Source organism: Pongo pygmaeus, chromosome X (genome assembly GCF_028885625.2).
Source record: "Pongo pygmaeus isolate AG05252 chromosome X, NHGRI_mPonPyg2-v2.0_pri, whole genome shotgun sequence".
Lineage (NCBI taxonomy): Eukaryota > Metazoa > Chordata > Mammalia > Primates > Hominidae > Pongo > Pongo pygmaeus.
The window spans coordinates 109367831-109392873 of NC_072396.2; the positions used below are offsets into that span (position 1 = coordinate 109367831).

The window sequence follows — 25043 nt, forward strand, 5'->3', positions numbered from 1 at the left end:
TTCACGTTATAAAATTTCAGACAGTAAAGCTTGTTTTAGTTTCCTTATCATTAGATGATCTCTGAAATTTACAAGGAAAGTATTTTGAAGTGAGGATAAGACAATTGAATAAATCAGTTAGGAAAGTTTCAACTATATCCTGAGGCATTTTATCTAGGGCTTTTGATTTTAGGTACAAGAAAGATCCCTAATTTATTTAGATTATTTTCACCAGCTTAGTCCTGGTGATACGACAAGTTCACATATGCTCAAACTCTAAAACAAAACTTTATAGTATGGGCATGTTTTATAAATGCGAGTTAGAAAAGGAATTTGGATGTTTCATGTGTATTTTAAATTATGAGTTTTGCTTTTCTCTCCAGGGAACCCAAGATTGATCAATATTTTCCCTTAGAAATACATCTGGGTAAAAAGTTCTAATTATGACCTAAATAAGCTAACATTAAACCTTTGGAATAGAAAGCAAGGTTTATTTATACATTTTCTAATTCTTCTGTGCTATGCAAATTAACATTATTCTTTAGATGTTATCTTACACATCTGCTTTTCTTTCTGTCAGCTTCCTCAAGTTGGTATGGATAACTACAAGTTAGTTTGGCTGTTGAGCAATGTTAGCATCAAGTTCTGAGAGTATCCAGGGGCTAGCAGCCAATAAACCTTGGTTCTGAACTACTGACCAGCTACGTCAGCTTAACAAAGTTCTTTGTCCTCTCTGTGTCTATGTTTTACTCCTGTAAGGGTTACTTACCCTGCCCATTTTCCAGGGTTATTGGGAGAATTAAGTAAGATAATACATATAGAAGTACTTGGAAAGATTACTAACGTGTGTAATTGTAAGTTGTTGCTGCAGTATCATTGCAAAGGCCTTTTGCCTACACTGAGCCTGAATGTGTTCCTTGTCTTCCTCAGGATGTGAAGTAGGGAGAGAAAAAATACCATCTGCATTCTTGCACACTCGTCAGTCTGCCTCCTCAACCTCACATAGCTCTAATTGTACCTAATGAAAGTAACATTTTTAGGTCCCAGTTGCAGGAAATATTTTAAATAGAACCAGCCTGGGGCATTTTTCAAAATAAAATCTAAATAATGCAAGATTGTTAGCATGAACTGTGCCAGGGCTGGATTACACAACTAATAAAAATCAACCTGAGTTTCAGACTGTCAGGCAGCCTTGATTATACCTCCCCGAGGTCACCTGAGGTGATAGCAGGACTCACATCAGACCTTGTCTTTAAGTTCCAGGGACCTCGGTCATCCTCAACGACTTCATACTAGGACTTGTTCATGAGTTAACAAAGCAGTTTGTCAGCATCTATTCACATGTCAGCATCTATTCACATGTTAGTGACCACAATGAGAGTGTATACATACTGGGCCCTGGCTTAAAGTCGTTTGTGGCTAAGGGTTAGGAAGGACACACTTCCTCCTTCAACTCATCAGCCATCTCCAGGGTGGCTTCCTTGCCTTTAACACCACCCCAAATCAATACAAATTCTGCTGACACCATCTACGTTGTTTATACTTTGGAGAGGTTGGGGAATGAACACATGAGTGGCTCTTGTGCCTGGAAACCTGGCTTTGAGGCCTCTGGGCTTTGTTATAGAAGGCATTTGTCTAAGAAGCTCCCAGAAGTAAATTTTTTGTTTGTTTGTTTGTTTGTTTGTCTGAGACACAGTCTCACTCTGTCTCCCAGGCTAGAGTGCAGTGGCACGATCTCAGCTCACTGCAACCTCTGCCTCCTGGGCTCAAGCGATTTTCCTGCTTCAGCCTCTGGAGTAGCTGGGACTACAGGCGCGTGCCACCACGCCTGACTAATTTTTTGTATTTTTAGTAGAGACGGGGTTTCACCGTGTTAGGCAGGCTGGTCTCAATCTCCTGACCTCGATCCACCCGCCTCAGCCTCCCAAAGTGCTGGGATTACAGGCATGAGCCACCATGCCCGGCCAGAAGTAAACCTTTTTAAGTGGAGCTTTTACTAACTCTTTGACCTCCAAAGTTCTAGCCTCTGCCTAGTGGCTAGTACTCAGAGTACCTGGAAGTTTCTTCCTGCCTTAGCTGCTTTCTCTTGATACACTTCTTTTTGTGCCTAAGTCAGTGTATCTTTTTGATCCTCTCAGACCTACATGGCTCTCTGGTATTAGACCTTTTGCCCAACTGACCTCTTCCAGACTGTTTCCTGTCAAGTAGCACTTCTAACCCAGCAGACTATTTTAACCCACTGCTGCCAGTGTGTTGTTTTTATATTGTTCATGATTATTATATCACATGTAAATTATAAGTATTATATATTAGATATGTATATTATACATATATACATATTAGTTATACATATATAATTATTATATATATCTTTTAATATATTTAACAATGCTGGCAATACCTACAATTCTAATTAGAGATACAATTTTTGAATACCTACTTTTTGATAGATCCTACATTAGGTATTTTACATACATTATTTTATTTAATACTTACAGTGATCTGAACAGGTCAGGTATAAAAATGTAAACCTATTTTTACTCATAGTTGTATAATGAAAGGAAATCCTTCCTCCCACCTCCAATGGAGCCACCATAAACAGCTTCTTATTCTCATGTTTCAGGTGAAGAAACTGAGACTCAGAGAGGTTAAACAATTTGTCCAAGGTCACAGAACTATTTGAGCCTAGTGAGGCTTAGTTTAAAGATGATGCTTTGTTAAGAAACCACTATATCAGATTGGTCCTCTACTTTAGTCTACCCTATTTTCTACCCAGGGATAAATACATTTGGGATAGTTAGCTTCTTTCAGAGCATTGAACATTTCACCTACTTCTATTATTGAGATCTCTGGTCAACACTTCTCCTTCTGTGGGGGTATAACACAATAATTGAAAATTTTTTAACAAGTATGTCTCTTTCACCTGTATGAATGAACACCATGGAGAAGATATGATCAAAGTCAGTAACATCAAGAACTGTTCAGAACACTTTGGATATCCAACAGAGATGATTATCTTTCTTCTGTGTTAGATACTTTTTAAATGACTGTGACCATTTAGCTTCCCTCTATCCCCTGCCCCTGCCGGTCATTCTTGTCTTTCAGATGTCGCCAGTATTTTTAATTCTTTGCCAGTATGCTGCTGCACAAAACTTGGCTAATCTTCCTCCTGGTGGCTATCCAAAAATACCTGCAAATTATCCGGGTCATACTTATACAAGGAATGTGATATTTGACAAGCCATATACCTTCATCTGAAGAAAGGGGGGTATATACCACATGGGACTGATACAAAAATGGAAAAAAAAATAACATGTCTCTCAAATAGATACCTTTTGATGCCCATTCATTTAATCAACTAACGTTTACTAAGCATCTACTGTCTATTCATTTAGATCCCAGGGATGGTGTAACTAACAAGAGCAACAAATTCCTTGCCCTTTTTAGTGCATACTTTAACAAATAAATATTAGAAGATCAGATAAGAGCAAGCACAAAGGCCTATTGTTTCAATAGGCTTGGTGTGTTCAATGAACAGAGAAAATGCCAGTGTGGCTGCACCCTAATGAGTAAAGGGGAGAATGTTATGTTGAGCTAGATCATGTATGGCCTTGTATCAAGCAAGGAGACTTGGAAATATTTAACACTGAAGTGTTTAAAAAATGGTGAAAAAGAGCTCAATTGATTGAGCTAAATTGATTTACTCTTTTTCTCTGAGATTACTACTGTTGTGGCTTTAGCTTCATGGCATGTAAAGAGGCTGTCCAATGTCTGACAAGAACATAAATGTTTCTTTCACTTAATCCCCAGTGGGCATATCTTATGACCTTTGTGTTCCAGGAACCCATATAGAGGAAGAAAGAAAAGCAAATCCCACAATCTACATAGTGTGATGGGGTTGCATCTAAACATCAGAATTGGAGTGCTTTGATAGTTTCCTTCTCAGATGACACAGGCCTGGGCATAGTCAGGGGTGCTTGCCGGAAATTAACTTTACCAGAAGCCTAAGTAGGAGTCATTCTTATTAACTTACTTTGTAAACCCAAGAGGCATAGCCATCTGCATTCCTGTGTTTTGCATGATGTCGGGGATATAAAATTTCAATGAGTGAGTACTAAGCAGTATGAACAGTGCCGATCATTTGGTACTGTCTTAAAATTATTGATTGGCATGCTAATCCCATCTGTTAGGATTGTTATTACTCAGTTATAAAGCACTTGGTTTGAATTGCCGCCCTTGGCAATTTTAGTTTTGACAGCATGTATCCCTTGATGTTTAAAACAAATATGGTCCTGAAATGTCTTCCATAAAGTAAAATTAAATACTCCAGGATTTACAGCTGATCTTCATAGTGTTATCAGGCTGCTTCTGATTTCTTCCTCACACTTTTCCATTTTCTTTCGTGTTTGACATCTTCTGGAATCCAGGTGAGGTAGGGTAGAGAAAGGTCATGGATTATACATAGACAAATAAAGGCAGAATTTTAATTTATTTATATTTATTCATTATAGTTAATTAGATTAATTAAATATGTTTATTGAACTCACATTATTGAGAAAGTGCTAACCAAGGTACAAGAAGACAGAATTTTTGTTCAATAAATACCCTTCTGTAATGTGTTAGCCAATTAATGCCCAATTTCTAAAGTGGCCTTATGATAACATTCTGTGTTGAGAATTCTTTATAATGCTAGTGCTGGTTGATACAATTAATCCCAACTGACCAGACTCTAGTAGGATTTCTTCTTTATAAAAGCCCAAAATTCAACACCTGGCACATCTCAGTGAGTACCTTAAAAAGCTGAATAGTTGGCCGGGCGCCGTGGCTCACGGCTGTAATCACTTTGGGAGGCCGAGGCGGGCGGATCACGAGGTCAGCAGATCCAGACCATCCTGGCTAACAGGGTGAAACCCCGTCTCTACTAGAAATACAAAAAAATTAGCCAGGCGTGGTGGCGGGTGCCTGTAGTTCCAGCTACTCGGAGGCTGAGGCAGGAGAATGGCGTGAACCCGGGAGGTGGAGCTTGCAGTGAGCAGAGATAGCGCCACTGCACTCCAGCCTGGGCGACAGAGCGAGACGCCGTCTCAAAAAAAAGCTGAATAGTTAACAGGTAAATTAACCTGTACGCTAACAGATATCCTCTGTATGTTGATCTGGTTTTTAGTATATATTCTGTATCAGGAAATGTTGGCTGAGAAACCAATAGTAAAATTCAACTATCCCTGTAGTAACTGTTAAAGGACTGGCCACAGGGTCAGAGCAAAAATGACTACAGCTCTAGTTATAGAGAGACTTTCTCACAGGTTTTTGTTATCAGATTTTCAACATAGCAATGTTTATTGCTGGGAAAGAAGTCAGACTATCTTACAGTTTGGAAGATGGGTATAGCTTCTCTATGTAGCTCTGTGGCTACCTCATAGCCACAAATATCCACATTAGCAGTTAGTTTCATATCTTCTTGTCAGTTGCACCATAAAACTGCTCTGTGTTGCTTTGATGTTGTTTCTGATTTCTAGGCAAGGTCCTAAATGGAAAAGTCAATACTCTTGAAATATATAGAGCACAAACAAAGTTGTAAACACCCAATAAAGCCATTTTGTTATTTCTCTGTTCCTACAGAAACTCAACATATTGCATGAAGGTGTCAATGTCCTTGACTGTTGCAGAGAATGAATCAGGCCTGTGCTACAACAGCAGGATCCGCTATTTAGAAAAATCTGAAGTCACTAAAAGAAAGGAGATTTCCTGTCCAGACATGGATGACTTTAAAAAGTCCGATCAGGAGCCTGATGTTGTGTGGTATAAGGTAACTCAGCATGGTGTCAAATGCATATTTTACCTCAGTAAATAGCAGCCTTGGGGATGAGGAAAGGGAGATTTTTTTATTACTAGTTTTTGGTATTAGATATTTCACTGAGAAGAATCAACAGATCCATAACTAAATAATTCAGAGCTGTGACTCTTATGTATCACTGGTTTTTAATGCAGTTGTTAGAAGCAATACCCCTTTCTCCAACTGCTAAAAGTAGAATCTCCCTCCAGCCTGACAGCATATAAGAACTAATGGGAAGAAGGGTAAACATTTAAATAACACTTAAAAGAAATTATTTGGGGGACACAGAAATATTATTTAGTGGTGGGAACAAAGGCCTGCCATTACAAGTAGTAGTACTTATAAAGAATAACAACTATCATAATGATCTACTCTGTGAAAGCCACAACAGTGAATGCAGAGGAGAGAAATGGGCCCAGTACAGGATTTGTAAACACTGCTAAGGTTAAGTTTAGCTGGAAATAAACCACACTCAAAGGTTGAACAGAAGAGAATTGTGGCCAGACACAGTGGCTCACGCCTGTAATCCCAGCATTTTGGGAGGCTGAGGCGGGCAGATCACCTGAGGTCAGGAGTTCGAGACCAGCCTGGCCAACATGGCAAAACCCCATCTCTACTAAAATATAAAAATTAGCTGGGCATTGCAGCACACACCTGTAATCCCAGCTACTTGGAAGGCTGAGGCAGGAGAACCGCTTGAACATGGGAGGCAGAGGTTGCAGTGAGCCGAGATTGTGTCACTGCACTCCAGCCTGGGCAACAGAGCGAGACTCCATCTAAAAAAAAAAAAAAGAAGAAGAAGAGAGTTGAATGAAAGGATTATTTACAAAGGTTTGGGCAGACCTGAAGAAATCAATAAAGGAGAAAGCTGTTGATTATCACCCCTAGACCTGCAGTGTCAAGGGGAAGGAGCAGTGTCACTGGAACCTGGCAAGAGTAGAGGAAGCTGCCAAGAGATACAGCCTTAAAGAAACATATGAGGGTGGCAGATAGGAAGGGAGTGTGTAGGATAAATACCCTAACCATTTATAACTCCTGCTCTCTGTTTATTTGCTAGTTGCTTCCCTCTCCTGCCGCCCTCATTCAAACTGAAACAGAAGCCAGGGGGCAGAGGCAGGAGATAGAATCAATAGTGTTCGGCTTTTCTGAACATACAGTAGAGCAGACAAGGGTGGATAATTGGATCTAGGGGAAGAAGCAGATAATAACCACACAAGCTTCCAGCTATGATATTCTAGCAGCTAACCTGGGGCCCACAGTCCTGTAACAGAACTAAGCCAACTCTCTTCTGTCAGCTCTGAACCACAGCAGTTGACACACTGTGAAGTTTTATGATGTGATGGTAGATGACCAGGAAGGTTTTCTGCACAGATGCTGTGTGTACTGTTGGAACCAAACACACATAAAACGTGGAGCAGGTTGTTTCTATAGGATCTGACAGACCCTCAGTTCCTAGGGAAGCTTAATCCCTAACTCCCACAGCTGTCATATGCCTTTACATTTGGAAGCCTCTCCATTTTCACGCCTAGGGAAACTTACCAATAGACACCAAGAACATGCTCTGTACTAGAACGTCCAGGTCTCAATGGGAATTATCTTAATGAAGACAATATTGTGACAGATAAAAAGGAACATAATGTTTATTATGCATAAACATAGACTACAGATAATTTGGTGGGTTTATGCCATCATCAGCCTCATTTGTGTTTATTAAGCACTTATTGTGTGCCATTCATTGTAGCTAAACTTGATTTCAACATTATCTTGTTTAAATCTCAGGGCAACTCTGTGTGATAGGTGCTATTATCCTAATTTAATGGAGAACAAAACCACTGAGGCTGAGAGAGATGTGACCTATCCAAAGTTACACAGTGAACAAAGCCTGATTTTCTATTCAAGGCAGTGTGACTCCAGAGTTCATTTTCTTAATCACTACCCTCTCCAGCAATGGGCCTGGGACTAAGCCCAGCCTTGGTCATATCTTGGGAACGTTTGTAAGGTGCCATGCTGGTGCAGTGGAGCCTGGCCAAAGAAAGAAAAAGAAAGTTTTATTTTAATTTTATGGTTGAGGAAGGGAAGGTGACCTGCCCAAAGAGTTAGCAGCTGGGAGTGAAATCCAGATAATCAACTTTCCCTTATAAGAGTAATTCTACTATCTCATCTTACTTTCTGCTATCTTCTTTCTTCTCCTTTTCTCATATCTCTAGACATCACTATCATCCTTACATACTCAAGCAATTTACTGCTTGGCAAATGCCACTTCTCACTGTTCCTTAGAAATGGACCAACAATGGTGAAGCAACAGGCCTTTCCAGCTCTGCCTGGATAATATTTAATATTTCTATAATATTTTACAGTTGATAAATGATCATCATAATGTTAGCTAACATTTCTTAAGTACTTACTGTATGGCAAGCTGTGTTTTAGGTGCATGAGATAGATTAATGCAATTCTTAGAACTACCATATAAGGTAATATTATCTCTATTTTATAGAAGAAGTGACTGGAGACTCAGACAAGCTAAGTGGGTTAGCAAAAGTCAACAGTAGTTTGTGACTTGCAGTTTCGCTACTAGCCCCACTCTTAGCCCCTGCAGTATACTAACGGATTAGGATAAAATACTAGAATCAAAAGTTAAAGAATACCTGAAGCTCAGGAATGTATTGCTAACTCTTGGTTCTCATACAAGGTTTCAAGTAAATACCTGAAGAAAATGTACCAACATATTAGGAAAATATTTCTTTTTCAGTCAGTATTTGGATAGTCTGCCTTGCCTACTTTATAGCCCATGTATTTTCTTTTTTTTATTTCTTTTTTTATTTTTATTTTTTATTATTATACTTTAAGTTCTAGGGTACATGTGCACAACATGCAAGTTTGTTACATATGTATACATGTGCCATGTTGGTGTGCTGCACCCATTAACTCATCATTTACATTAGGTGTATCTCCTATTGCTATGCCTCCCCCCTCCCCCCACCACACAACAGGCCCCAGTGTGTGATGTCCCCCTTCCTGTGTCCAAGTGTTCTCATTGTTCAATTCCCACCTATGAGTGAGAACATGTGATGTTTGGTTTTTTGTCCTTGCAATAGTTTGCTGAGAATGATGGTTTCCAGCTTCATCCATGTCCCTACAAAAGACATGAACTCATCATTTTTTATGGCTGCATAGTATTCCATGGTGTATATCCACATTTTCTTAATCCAGTCTATCATTGTTGGATATTTGGGTTGGTTCCAGGTCTTTGCTATTGTGAATAGTGCTGCAATAAACATACGTGCGCATGTGTCTTTATATCAGCATGATTTATAATCCTCTGGGTATATACCCAGTAATGGGATGGCTGGGTCAAATGGTATTTCTAGTTCTAGATCCCTGAGGAATCACCACACTGGCTTCCACAATGATTGAACCAGTTTACAGTCCCACCAACAGTGCAAGTGTTTCTTTTTCTCCACATCCTCTCCAGCACCTGTTGTTTCCTGACTTTTTAATGATCGCCATTCTAACTGTTGTGAGATGGTATCTCATTGTGGTTTTGATTTGCATTTCTCTGATGGCCAGTGATGATGAGCATTTTTTCATGTGTCTGTTGGCTGCATAAATGTCTTCTTTTGAGAAGTGTCTGTTCATATCCTTTGCCCACTTTTTGATGGGGTTGTTTGTTTTGTAGATTCTGGATATTAGCCCTTTGTCAGATGAGTGGATTGCAAAAATTTTCTCCCATTCTGTAGGTTGCCTGTTGACTCTGATGGTAGTTTCTTTTGCTGTGCAGAAGCTGTGTTTTCTACCAGGCTGAGCAAGTTTTGCTTTGGCTATAGCAATATAAAGAAGAGGATACATTTGTCCAGAGTTTATTCTGGTACTCATTGAAAGTTAGAAATGTCCAGTGTGTTAAAAGAAAAATTTCAGCCAAATTAAATTTAAAAGATTAATTGAGCAAAGAATGATTCACAAATCAGGCAGTCTTCTTAGCCAGAGTAAGCTCAGAGACTTCAGTGCAGCCAAGTGGTAGAAGAATATTTATGGACAGAAAAAGGAAAGTGATGTACAGAAAATGGAAGTGAGGAACACAAACAGCTGGATTGGTTATAGCTCTGTGCCTTATTTGAACACGGTTCAAACAGTTGGCCACATGTGATTGGTCAAAACTTAGTAATTGGCACAAGAGTAGGCTATGGTCTATTTACGCCTCCACTTGTTATAGTTGACAGTGTACAGAGAAACCTTTAGGCCTAACTTAAAATATGTAAGAAAGCAGCTTTAGGCTAAACATGATTTAACAATTTCCCCCTTTTATTCATCCTCTCATTTTGAGAGATTGACCAAAACTTTAGTCATTGATTTCACTATCACCATCATAAATGTACTTATTTGTCCTTGAAACCCACTGGAAAATAGCAGAACAGTGGGTTGTGTAAGGTGTGAACAAGGACTTCAGGTCATTTTTTTTTTTTTTTGTAAGGGTTAGAGTAGAGGATAACTTCTTAGTCTGGAACATCCTGTTTACAGGAGAAAAAGACAAAACCTGGTCTGTTCTAGGATATATGTGTTTCCTTAAAGTCTTAGTTTGATTATGTTACATTTAGCACAAGTGAGTCCCTTTTGGTTTTGCCTGGTCTGTTGGGGCCTAGTGCATGACATGAACTCAGTCCAAAACAATGGCCTCCCATAATTTTGTTTAAAAATTCCCCCCTTTTTGTCAGGTTCTCACTTAGGTGAGAGTGTGCCACTCTCAATTACCGTCATTTTGGGTTTCCAGGTCTCAGCAATTCATTCATAGGTTATGATGCCCTCATGGTCACACATTTCCTTCAGCTATTGGCATTCCAATTGAAGAGAGAACATTTACCATTCTTGAGATGGCTGAATGCAAACATTTAAAACTTTTGAGAGAATACAGTACACCAAGGGGACTACTATTATGATTGTCAGGAGGATAATGCCAAGAGTTTGGAGTATGCCCCTTACCTAGGGTCCCCATGAACCAAACAGACTAAAATCAAATAGATCAAAGAATGAGCTAAAAAGTCTACTCGCTTTAACTAAGCAGTCTCTTCATTAATCTCCTACACTGAATCTCTGTAATACCTGATGGGATATATTTCTCCACAGGCCACAAGTGCCAGCAGTTGCACAGATACTTCTCTGTTTAGCCAGTAAGTAATCTAGAGCAATTCTGTTATTTAGCATAATTTTCACAAGAGAATTTAAAGTCTGTTGTGTAACCATAGCCTTTATGGTAGAATCAGTTATAGAGCCTATCATAAGGAATACATTTCTAATCATTCCCTCTTTTACTCCACACCATGGAAAAAAGGACTTAACAAATGATGCCTTTCTAGAAGAGTGAAGGACTCCTGGCAATGTTGTCTTTAACCCATGATGTAGATTAAAAGGAGTGAACCAACATTCTGTTTCTGACTATGAGGCAATGTATGTACCATTAAAATTATTCACCTACATTGGGCCTTCATTTTTCATCTATCAAGGCATACGGTTATCCATGTATAAGGCTGGCTGCAAAATCCTTCTTAAATAAAAGTATACCCTATGAGTGTACGCAACAGACCCCCTTTTGACTTCTATTGTTTATAGAGGCATAAATGAGGAAAAAATTAAAAATAACAGTCTCATGATAGTAGAAAAGTCTTGATCCGTGATCTTGGGAAAAAGCTGTTCACATCAAGGATGCCATTTTTTTTTCTGGGGAGAAACTTCCCTGGGTAGCTTTACCTTAAGGGTTCTAATGGGTGTATAGTTCCATAAGTGTGGAGCAACCCTCCCTCAGTTGTGAGATTGTAAGCCCAAGGTTCAAGGTCCCTTAGCTTTGCTGCAGTGTGGATGGCAAAGGAAGTCCTTCTCTGATGTTCTCGGAAGATCCAATCTTTGAGTTCTAGATTGTGAAGGGGTTGATTGTCTTCAGTTAGTGAAACATAAAAATCTTTTATTCCTGGTGAAAATACATTGTGATGTAATAATCTGTTATAACATCACCCTTCTTGCAAGGAAAAGCTTTGATTCAACCAGAAAACATGCATTGAAAATGACAATTGAATGAAATCCCTCTATAAATGTTCAAATGGCCCATCAGGTAGCTGAATGTACCTGAAGATTTGAATGTCTTCCCAGGAATATGGGTTTGACAAATTAAATATGGGTCATAAACTATTTTAGCAATGTACAAGTCACCACAACAATATATATTTAATTTGGATTATTTTATCTTTTTCATGAGTCATGGAATGCAGAACTTTTAATAACAAAAATTTTAAGGACTCAGGAAGGACAAGGCAGCTGCCCTGGTTCTCCATGAGTCCGTGCTTAACATTGGTCTTATGTCCTCTTGAATACCAATTGTTTCTCCAATTTAGGTGCATAGCACTGATAACTGATGGGTTATCATAGGTCATTTGACTTAGACCATGGAGTTCATTCAAATTGTGTATGTATACAATTTTGGTATTGGCTGATTTAGCATGATAATCTGGCAAAGTGTCTTCTTGGTATTCAATTAATTTTTGTTCTACTTGGGTTAGCAGTTATATAAACCAGTCTTTTCATTAAAGTGCCAGGAATTCTTACCCAGTCCAAGTGATATGACTCTAAAGTTATGAGAAACCTGTATTCAAGAGTGCTTTTCAGGGTCCTTTCCAACCTTCTAAAAGACACCATATTTCTAGGATTTTGCATGCTTGTGAATTTTTCAGAAACTGCATCAGAATTAAGCAATTAACTAGCAATGACTTCAAGTAAAGACACAGTTGACAAGGAAATTTGGTTATTTCTGTGGTCTACAATAAATTAACATAATAACCATAATTATAATTGATATCATATACTCAGACAGTAGAATTTTAGAAATCCCATAAAATTTTGGAACATATATTAATGACATTCATTAAAGTATAACCTAAAGAAGGTTAATGATTATTTCTGGCTGGGCGTGGTGGCTAACACCTGTCATCCCAACACTTTGGGAGGCTGAGGCAGGCGGATCTTTTGAGGTCAGGAGTTTGAGACCAGAGGCTGAGGCATGAGAATTGCTTGAACACAAGGGGAGGGTGGGGAAAGGTTGCAGTGAGTGAGCTGAGATCGCACCACTACACTACGCTCCAGCCTGGGTGACAGAGTGAGACTGTCTCAAAACAAACAAACAAAAATTTCTTATTTTGACGGTGCTTCCCATGTAACTTAATATATCAAATAATCCTGTTTACCTCTCTTTTGGATGCTTCAGGGGCCCTCTGTAGCATCCCAAAGTTAGTGGTCAAAAAAGACTTAATTTCGAAATTGGAATTTGACTTGGGGAAGCCTGTCAAATATGTTAAATGTTTAAAACACTTGATATTATAAAATAGAATTCCATGTCACCATAAATCATTCATTTTGCCAAAATAATGACTGAAAAATTTTAAAGATGCAGAAACCTTTACTCACTGATAGAGGGAAGACTTAGCTTTCCACACAATCTGTCTCTTGTCTTTCTCTTCTTTTTCCTGTAGTTTATTCAAAAGGCAAACAAAAATCTTTCATTATTCTTTAATATTACATGAAAATCTCATTCAAGAAAGAAAGCCAAATTTCATCCTTGCATTAGTATACTATTAATGTCAACCCCAATTTTTAATAAAACCTAGTAGACAAATCTATCTAATCTTAATCAGTTTTACCATAAGGTGAGATTCACATAAATCTTTTATAACCCATTACAAATTTTCGTTAAATAGTAGATCAGTGCTCTAAGAAAACCCTTTTGTGCTTTTATTTCAATGTTCAATTTACAGAAAACTGAATAATACCCCCTTTAAATTTAGCCAATATACTCACATGTAGAATTTCTCTTACAAGTTTAATTTTTCACAATCTTCCACAACTTGCTCAAACTTTCAGCTTTATCCTATCTAACCTAAATCATCATTTAACCCTTTAATCTAGGCACAAAAATCCACATTCCCATGCCGCCTTATAATCTTTTACCAAAAGCATACTTCACTTTCCTCACACATTTTGCATGTAAAACTGTTTCTTCAGTAGTCTCAATTACATGTTAGAATCTCAACTCTTAGCAATTTTTATTTTTAGTGAAAAACCTGGTAAGGAAGTGATTTTAATTATGTACTAGGTGTGGGGCCTAGGACAACAGACTGAAGTGCAGATAAAGTCCAACTCTTTCCAGCATAGCTAGGGAGCGTGGTTAACTCCATGTGTCCCCAGGCCTTATCTAGAATCTAATGGCTCTAAAGCAGGTAAGTCTAACAATTTTCAAAAGTCAAAGGAGCAATTTATGATCTCAAAGCATTTAGCAAACCTAATATCTGACCTGCCTAATTTAGACCAAATGTCTTTATTTTACCAATAATCTTATAAAACTGTGTTTATTTCCCAAAGATTACTAAAGTCATGTGAACTAAAAGACATTACAGTTTTTATTTTTCTGACAAAATATTTGATTTAAGCACTTATTCCTTTTAAAACAATTAATCAGAGCTTTTTCATATAAACATCACTCAGACAACACATACAGACATACAGACAGAAGAAAATCCATTACTTGTAAGAATTTTCATTTGCCAGTTTTAAAATAGCTTTTCTTTCTCCCATTCAGTCTATCAGTCTTCCAATTACTGGTTTCATTGAACTAAGCAATTGTTGACTAGGCAACAAATTTGTATTTCTAAAGGGACAACTCTTAGGTGGAACCACAAAAAATAAAAATTTATATCTCATAAGCAGAGAGCAAGATTTTGGCCTAAAAATTATATTATTGTTTGCTCAAACCAGGGGCAAAAAAAATAAAAACAAAAACAAAAACAGTGCTCTCATGAAAGTTCCATCAAGAGAAGACGGCCAGAAAAGCATCTCAACCAAAAGTATGATTTATTACGTAAATTTAAAGGAATGGGCCGGGTGCTCAAGCCTATAATCTCAGCACTTTGGGAGGCCAAGGCAGGTGAATCACTTGAGGTCAGGAGTTCGAGACCAGCCTGGCCAACATGGTGAAACTCCGTCTCTACTAAAAATACAAAAATTAGCTGGGCGTGGTGGTGCATGCCTATAATCTCAGCTACTCGGGAGGCTGAGGCAGGAGAATCACTTGAACCTGGGAGGCAGAGTTTGCAGTGAGCTGAGATTGTGCCACTGCACTCCAGTCTGGGTGACAGAGGGAGACTTCATCTCAAAAAAAAAAAAATAATAATAATGGTGATATGATTTGGCTCTGTATCCCCACCCAAATCTCATCACGAATTGTAATCCCCACATGTCAAGGGAGGGACCTGGTGGAAGGTGATTGAATCATGGAGATGGTTTCTCTTATGGTATTCTCGTGATAGTGAGTGAGTTCTCACAAGAGCTGATGGTTTTAAAGTGTGGCACTTCCTTGCTCTCTCTCTCTCTCTTTCCTGTTACCTTGTGAAAACGTGCCTTGTTTCCCCTTCGTCTTCTGCCATGATTGTAAGTTTCCTGGGGCCTCCCCAGCCATCCAGAACTGTGAATCAATTAAACCTATTTTCTTTATAAATTACCCAGTCTCAGGTATTTATGGCAGTGTGAAAACAGACTAATACGAATGGTAAGTTTCTATTGTACATAGGCAGATATCCCTACAAATGGAGATTTCATATATATATATATATATATATATATATATATATATATTTTACAGTAGAGTTTTAAGATAGTCAATTAAATTCCAGAAAGATGTATTTTAGTTCAGTAGGGTTTTCTTTTTAACATAGCTACTGTTTCTTAGCTAAAATTACTGAGTTCAGGGTAATGGGTGGAGCCCACTAAAGAATAGGGCCAACAAAGCATTGTATGCCTGGACTCAGCATGGATAGATCTGTAAAAAGAAGCATGCCTATTTTACCAGAGGGCCTACCTTTTATAAACACCTTATCTAGGATAACTTTCTTTCCACCTTTTGGGTGGGAAAATAACTAAGCCAAAAGGTTAGCAGACTTAATTTTTAAAAATCAATTAGTTGCTTAAGATTTGTATTTGCCTTTTATAAAGTCTTTAGATAAAAATACTGAAATCTTTTTAGAAACTTCTGCATGTCAATAGGCATCCCTAGGTGAGACTAATTTGGGAGCCCTCAATCAAATGCACTTCAGTGCATTGTCATTCATTTGGAACTTTCCACTCTAACTTATCTTTAGTGAGATTTTGCGATTTCAATAAGACTTTGCTGCTTGCGGGGCCTCATACTTGTGTGTGTATAAGCCAGAAGGAACTCAGTTCTTCAGAAATTAAGGATCCCATTTTTACCTCAAATATTGTCTTTGTTCTCAGATTCCCTTGATCAACTTAGCCAGTGTTTTTTTTTCCTACTTAAGCATGCAAGAAAAAACAAAGGGGTAGAACACAAAAATCTCTGTGAATTTCCAAAAGCCAAATTTTACGCCCCCTGCAATATTGCCATTTACTACTAGGTTCTTTCTGACCCAGTCAGGTATAAGAGGCCTCTAACTGGATCCAAGTCAGTTAATTACCAGATCCAATCTGATCCTGGACCTAGTCCGCTTTCTGCCATGACTTCCAAACCTAGTTTGGATCAGAAATTTGCTCAAAGAAACTCAGAGAGCTCAAAACAGAAAACCATGGAGCTTCAGAATCCAAGAGAGAGCTTAACCACGATCCCCAGTTGTTCCAAGAGAGTAATGGACACAGTGGGTCTGGTGGGTACCTCACTTGGTCATTCAATACTCCTTGGGGTCATTAGAAGCTCTACTTTGGATCCCACTTCTGGTGCCATCTGTTAAAAAGAAAAACTTCAGCTGAAGTAAATTTAAAAGACTTGAATTGAGCAAAGAATGATTCGCAAATCAGTCAGTCTCTTGAGCCAGAGTAGGTTCAGAGACTCCAGTGCAGCCATGTGGTAGAAGAAGATTTATGGACAGAAAAAGTAAAATGATGAACAGAAAATGGAAGTGAGGTCCGGAAACAGCTGGACTGGTTACAGCTCAGCATTTATCTTATTTGAACACATTTTGAAGTTGGCCACATTTGATTGGTCAAAACCCAGTGATTGGCACAAGAGTAGGCTATGGCCTGTTTACACCACCACTTGTTATACTTGAAGATGTACAGAGAAACCTTTAGGTCATACTTAAAATATGTAAGGAGGCAGTTTAGGCTAAACTTGATTTAACAAACGTCTTAACTCTAGTGCTTTAATGGTGAAAACTATTGCTTTGCATGATCCGTTTTCCAGGTGTCTTTTCAAATATACAGAATCTTCAAATTTCTCTCATTTCCATCAGTCTCTGTGTTTTACTTAATTAACTAATTATATTGTATCACTCTCATAGTCCGTTTTGAGTTTCCTGGGCTGTTTGAAATATGCTATGGTAGGCCTTTAAGGACTATCGTTCTGTGCCTGCACGTAATCACAGCTGGATAGGAAGGTAGAGGTGAATCAGGTGGTACTGGAGGCATGTTCATAAAGATGCCTGAGTAAGCCAATCCAGCCTGTCTGAGGAATATAAAGGATATGTGTAAGAGGACTGTATATTCTCTATCTGAACTGCATCAGTTATCAAATTGAGATGAGGAGAGGGACTACACTTTTAGAAGTTTCTTCTGACACTATATAAATAGGGTTTAGACATTAGAGCAGAATATTCAATAATGTTAGTGTTTTTAAAACATTTTACAAATGAGAGATAAGGATTCTTTTTAAAATTGAACCAAGAAGAACACTAAACCTGCTTAATTATTCACTGAGCACACTGTTGTCACACAAACGTGGAGTCATTTTATCCCATTTCTAAATGTCCTAATTTTGATAGGATATTGGCAAGAAAAATACAAATACACACTTATGGAGTAAAACACTCATCTATGTGATTAGTTACCTCAGTTGGTAAAAGTCTGGTGTTAATAAGGTCAAGGCTATCACTTTGAATTCTCCTTTTTCTTGTCACAACTATCTCAATTTTAGATGTTTGCCATTGGTTATAAATGAAATTGGTTGGGAATGATGGATGGTTCAGTACAAACTTATTTGTATAACTGATCATTCATTCAGCACTTATGTATTGGGTGCCTACCTGTGCAAGGCACTATGCTAGGAACTGGGAATACTGAACTGACCAAAATAAACACATTTCTCTTTTTCTCATGAAGGGAGATAGATGAGTAAATAGCTCCTTCTCAACACTCCAGGAAGGAACTACATCATTTGAAATATCTAAAAGAACAGCTCCTACTTGTAATCAATAGTGTCTTTGTCTTGAGTAAAGGGCAGCAGACATACCTGTTTTTAATCACAGACATGAATCTCTGCAAAGGAAAATTACAAAACTAAATAAGATCAGTTAATATTTTCATGGTACATAATAGTTAGGAGCAATCTTTTGTTACCTAAACATCAAGGGTTTACTTTCAGTCCTGCAGCTTGCTGCACAGAAAGCCAATCACTGAGACAATGAGTATTGCCAGGGAAGAAGGCTTTAATTGGGTGTTGCAGCTGAGGAAATGGGAAATCAATATCAAATCCATCTCCCTGATGGACTAAAATCAGGGGTTTATATAACAGGGAACAAATGTAACTAAATGCAAGTAAACAGGAATTAGGGAGAGGTAAGGAATAGGAGTTGGCTAATAGGAAGCAGGTAGTTGCTTAGACAATCATGATGGATAAGGGGCTGAATTTCTCCTTGTCTGGATGTAGTGATATGTTAAGTTTTGGTTCCTTGATATCATTTGGGAGTCCTGATGGTTGGTTTCCTGAGAAAGGAACTCAGATAAGACAAATGTGACTTTCTCAAGTTTTAAGACTAAGGGAGCAGTTTCCACATTTATTCAAAAGAAACCATAAACATCAGTTATATAGGACAACTGGGTCGATTTAAATTTTACAAATCTTTTTATGTAACAGCACACATAGAAAGTGATAATATGGCACACCAAAGTGAGTGGAAGACTGGCCCTGAGAACTTTAGGTGCTCTCAGCCCTCCTGACTGATTTGGGGCTGAGCAACACAAAATCAATGTGCCCATATACTGGTAACCCTCACATAGCACTCCAGAGTGCTGTGACCCACTGGTTTGGAAGCTCTGGTTTACCTTTTCATAAAATGTAATATATATATTTTTTATCTAAAGATGACTGAGTAATTTAATCTTGGTTGTCCTGGGAATGCAAGGGATATGTGGGAGAGAGTTGTATCTCCTCTATCTGAACTCTATCAGTTAGCAAAAGGAGGTGAGTCTACTTATTGGTAGTTGTTATCTTCTTTTTACAGATGAGGAAACTGAAATAACTCACAGAGGGTCACTTATCCAACATGTGGCCAATTAGATTCAAATGCTGAAATTCTGACATCCAATGTCCTCATAATCTCACTGTGATTGCTCCACTACATGAATATGTTATGCACTTAATCACTCACATCACTGATATAAACAGAATTCTCTATCAAAATTGTTACTCCAGAAACAAATCCTGTAATGCTTTCTAAGGACTCTTTAATGACTCTGAGTGTTGAAAGGGACTCAAATGAGGAAACTGAAGCCCAAAGAGGTTAAGTGACTTGCTTAAGTCTAATGAAACCCATGTCTTTCTTTTTTTACATTCATTAAATTTTACAAAAAGAGACCACTGAATAGAAGTGTGTGTATGTATATGTGTGTGTGTGTGTGTGTGTGTGTGTCTGTATTTAAAAGCTGATTGTTTTGACAAATCGAACAGTGAAGAGGTATATTAATATAAAGTTAGTTTCATCCTCTCTTCCATTCCATTTCAGCCATCAAAATAACTAATGCTAACTGTTAAATACTTCCTCACTTTCCTCTATGCTAACATTTTCTTCCTCTCTCTCTCCCCGCCTTCTCTCTTTGTGTGTATATATGTGTATGTGTGTATACATATATAAAATACATTACTTTCATATATACACATATATGCAAATATTTCCCCTTCTCTAATTTTTTTAATGAAAAAGAGAACATGCTATGCATATCATGCTTCAGCTTTCCCCATCACACACAACCGTATGAGAAACATCCTTCCACGTCTTCTACAGATCTAATTCATTTTGCTGCGTAATAGTTTACAGGACAGAACTACCTTATTTTATTCAATCAGTTCTTCTACTAATGGATATTTATGTGTTTTTTTCTATTTTTGTTTTTAATAACCACAGTGTTGGAACATCCTTGTAAATATACATGCTTCCTTACATCCATGACATACAATATGGAAATGCTCTCTGTCACTATTACAGTTTTGTAGGTTCTAGCTGATGCAATAAGAAAATGAAATGAAATATGCTATATAAATATTGGAAAAGAAGAGACAAAATAATCTTAATTTTCAATTTATATGATTGCATACCTAGAAAACCCAAAGGACGCAACTATGACAACAAAAAATAGAAGTAATGAGAAACTTCAGTATGGTAGCTTACTAAAAATATACAAAAATTCAACAGCTTTTGTTTTTGCAAACAATAACCAGTTAGACATGTAAAGGTGAAAAATGAAGTGATCTTGTTTAAACAATGTCACTATAAAGCACATTAGAATACATTTAACAAGGATGCAAAGGGGCTTATATGAAAATAAGATTAATATTTGCAAACCATCAATCGGACAAGGGATTAATCAGCAGAATATATAAGGATCTCAAATAATTTTGTAGGAAAAAAAACCTAATCTAATTTGAAAAATGGGCAAAAGATTTAAATAGACATTTCTCAAAAGAAGACATACAAATGGGAAACAGACATATGAAAAGGTGCTCAATATCATTGATCATCAGAGAAATGCAAATCAAAACTACAATGAGATATCATTTCACTCCAGTTACAGTGACTTATATCCAAAATGCAGACAATAACAAATGCTAGTGAGGATTCGGAGAAAAGGGAACCCTTGTACATTGTTGGTAGGAATGTAAACTACTACAACCCCTATGGAGAACAGTTTGGAGGTTCCTCAAAAAAACTAAAAATTGAGCTACCATATGATCTAGCAATCCCACAGCTGGGTATATACCCAAAAGAAAGGAAATGAGTACATCAAAGATATATCTGAACTTCCATGTTCATTGCAGCACTATGCACAATAGCCACAATTTGGAAGCAACCTAAGTGTCCATCAACAGATGAATGGATAAAGAAAATGTGGTACATATACACAATGGAATACTATTCAGCCATAAAAAATGAGATTCTGTCATTTGCAACAACATGGATGGAACCAGAGGTCATTATGTTAAATGAAATAGACCAGGTACTGAAAGACAAACACCACATATTCTCACTTATTTGTGGGATCTAAAAATCAAAACAATTGAACTGCTGGACACAGATAGTAGAAGGATTGTTACCAGAGGCTGGGAAGGGTATGGAGGGATTGCAGAGAGGTGGGGATGGTTAATGGATACAAAAAAATAGTTAGGAAAAATGAATAATACCTAGTATTTGCTAGCACAACAGTGAGTCTATAGTCAAAAATAATTTAATTTTCCATTTTAAAATAAAAAAGTATAGTTGGATTGTTTGTAACACAAAAGATAGATGCTTGAGGGAATGGAAACCCCATGTTCTATGATGTGATTATTACACATTGGATGTCTGTATCAAAATAACTCGTGTCATCATAAATATATAACCAACTATGTACCCATGAAAATAAAATACCATTGAGGTACTATTACATACATATTAGAAAAGCTAAAATCGAAAACACAGATGACACCCAATGCTAACAAGGATGTGTAGCAACAGGAAGAATTATTCATTGCAAATGGGAATGCAAAACAATACAGCCACTTTTAAAAAACAGTTTGGCAGTTCATTACAAAGTTCAAAGTAAGCTCACCATAACATCCAGCAACTGTACTTGTAGGCAGTTACCAAAATTAGTTGAAAAGTTTTGTCCACACAAAAACCTACACACAAATGTTTATAGCATCTTTATTTACAGTTGCCAATAATTGTATGCAACCTGCATGTCCTTCATCCTTTGTGAATGGCTAAACAAACTGTGGTACAGTCATATAATAAAATATTATTCAGATATAAGAAAAAATGATATATCAAATCATAAAAAGACATGGAGAAACCTTAAATGTGAAACTGTAAGTGAAATAAGCCAGTCTGAAAAGGGTACGTACTGTATGCTTAGAACTATATGACATTCTGGAAAAGGTAGTACTATAGAGAGAATAAAAAGATCAGTGGTTGCCAAGGTGTTGTGGAGGAAAGATGAAGGAAGGAATCAATATATGGATCACAGAATATTTTTAGGGTGGGAAACAATTTTTAGGATGGCAAACAATTCTGTATGATGCTGTAATGATGGATGTATGAAATTATTCATTTGTCAAAACCAATTGGATTGTACAAAACACAGAGTGCACCCTCATGTTAACTGTGGACCTCCTTTAATAACAATCTATAAATATTCGTTCATCAATTAGACCAAATTTATCACATTAATGCAAAATGTTAATAATATGTAGAAAACTTGATGTGAGAGTTTGGAGGGTATGTGGAAACCCTGTACTTTCTGCACAATTTTTTCTATAAACCTAAAACTAAAAATAAAGCCTATTAAGAAAAAAAAACTAAAAATTTATTATAGGACATAAAATATGATCCAAATTACTGAAGAGACAACATGTTTCTGCATGGGAAGATATCAAAGAATAAAAGATACGTTTTTCCAAAAATGTATAAGTAATGCAATTTGATAGAATATAAATTATTTGAAACTGGACAACATAATTACACAGTTAATGTAAATGAATATACCAGAATTGCCAAGAAAATATTGGAAAAAAGCATTCATGAGAGGGGACGTATTCTATGAGTTGCTGTCATTTACTACAAAACAACATCAATTGAAACAGTAAGCTAAGGAAAAGATAATTGACCTGTAGAATAGAGAATCCAGAAACAGATAAAAATACATATGTATGAGAATGTAGGATATAATAAAGGTAACATTTCATTTTAATGTAGGTGGAGGGAGAATGATGGTTTATTTAAAAATGATGTGGACATAATTGAATATCTACTTAGAAAAAAATTAGATCTCTGACTCTAGTACCCTGTTTAAGAAAAATTCTAAATGAATTTTAAAGAGTTAATTTCATCTACAAAAATAGTGGTTTAGGAATGACCATTTCTAAATGCTACCACTTATTTCAATGAGTTAAGTTTTTAAAGAAAAGAGCTTTACATTGATTTATCTTGTTACACGTTCTGACTGTTTTTCTAAAGGTGGAAAAAATGTCATTAGAAACCTCATAATACCGCAGCCTGAATGATCAACACTTGCTTGCTAAAAAAAAAAAAATGGTTTCCCAAAATGTTTGGAGATTTTGAATCCCTTTTGGAAGTGTAATAAAATTAATCTGTGCCTTCTGTCGTAACCATAAAATTGTATGCCACCCTTGAATTTTTAATCTTGTAACAAGAATTTTCAAAGACATGTTTATCCAGAAGTAATGAGTTGCAAAGCTCGTGAAGGCTTCAGTTTGGTGTGCCCTGAAACCATAGTCAGTGACACAAGATTTCAGATCCATTTGTACTTCTTTTTGTTCCTAGATATGGCATTAGAAGTGGGGAGGTTTGTTTTTTTTTTAACTGTTTGTAAATTATAAAATAGATGGGCTAATACAATAGGAATGGGTATTTGACATGTATAAGAAGCACTGGGCTCCACGTTTGAGGACTTGGATTCTCATCACCATACTGGTTAAGTAATTAAATGTCACTGGACCTCAATTTCCCCACATATAAAATAGATGTAATTAATAGCTGTTATATACCCTAGACATGTAATAAAAGTTTAATGATTAAAGTCTTTACTTGAGATTTGCTACAACTATAGAAATGGAAAAGTTATGTGGAAGCCAGAAATATAGTTAACTAAGACATCTCAGACTCTAATTTAAGGCTGAGGTTTTTTTAAGGTCAAATTATTATGTATAATTACAAATAGCAAAATTCATCCCTTTTACATGTACAATTTGATTTGATGTGTTTTGACAAACGTATACATCATAGTCAAGATATGGAACAGTTCTGTCACTCCAAGTTCCTCTGTGTCCTTTTGTATTCAATCCTCTCATCCCAGCCTTAGTCTTTGGTAAAAATTCCTTTGTTTCTATTCCTATAATTTTCCATTTTCCAGAATGTCATATAAATGGAATAATATGATATGTAGCTGTTTTGGTCTGTCTTCCTTTACTTAATATAATGCATTTAAGACCCATCTATGTTGTGACATATATCAATAATTCATTTCTTTTTATGCTGAGTAGTATTCCACTGTATAGATGTACCACTGTTTAACCATTCACTAATTGATGACCATTTGGATTGTTGCCATTTTTCGATTAGGAATAAAACTGTTACAAGCATTGGGTTTTGACGTTATATTTTCTTGCTTTATCAACATGATTTGTTTTTGTCAACTTTGTAATCTTTTAACAGGCATGCCTTTTTAAAATTTAACAAGAGTTTGCTCTTGATCTTTCCCAAATTGTTCTAAGAATCTAGGCTTAGAAGGTGCTTGAGTATATCTTTAATGGCATCCCAGGGATACAAACAGTTCAAAGCAAACTAAAGCTTCTTAAGCAATGTCTTTCCTACAGTCTATCTTCAGTGTATCCAGCAGAATGATCTTTTAGAAATACATATCTGATCATAGGATGCCACTTCTTAGTGAACTCTAATGATTCTGTAAAATCATTTAGATGACAGCTCCTTTTTACTGAGTGTTTGCAGGGCCTAACATTGTGCCAAATATGTTCATGCATTACATGACTCAATCTTTAGTGAAGCCTTATGAGATAGGCTACACAGTGGCAGAGCTGAATTTGAACCCTGACAGTGTGCAAATATCTTAGAATGGAATTTAAGGCTCTTTACATTTGAATCCAGCCACTCTCAAAAGAACAAAATTATTTGGAACTTTTTTTGTCTACTTCAAGTGTTTTCACATCTGTGTGCTTCTACACATGTTGTTCCTTCTGTCTTCTACACCCTGCCTGCCTTTTATATGTTGTTCAAACTCAGCTCAGATGCTCATAGTAGCCCACCTGCACACCATCCCCTTGCCCAGACCCAGTCTGCTCCAATACATGAATGACTCAGCATTGAAATTTAAACATTTCTTCTTTTTCTTTCTCTATTTCTTCTTGTTCTACTATTCCCATTATGCCTATTTTACACCTTTTGTAGTTCCACAGTTCTTGGATATT

The 25043-nt window shown here is 36.9% G+C and overlaps 1 protein-coding gene across 1 annotated transcript in view; it reads left to right on the top strand.

The window, feature by feature from the left end:
• Positions 1-25043, top strand: part of IL1RAPL2 (interleukin 1 receptor accessory protein like 2) — a 662085-nt gene that overhangs the window by 117279 nt on the left and 519763 nt on the right. The window contains exon 4 of the mRNA XM_063660227.1: positions 5599-5785. Coding sequence (XP_063516297.1) covers positions 5599-5785 — 187 coding nt within the window. The remainder of the gene's footprint in view (positions 1-5598; positions 5786-25043) is intronic.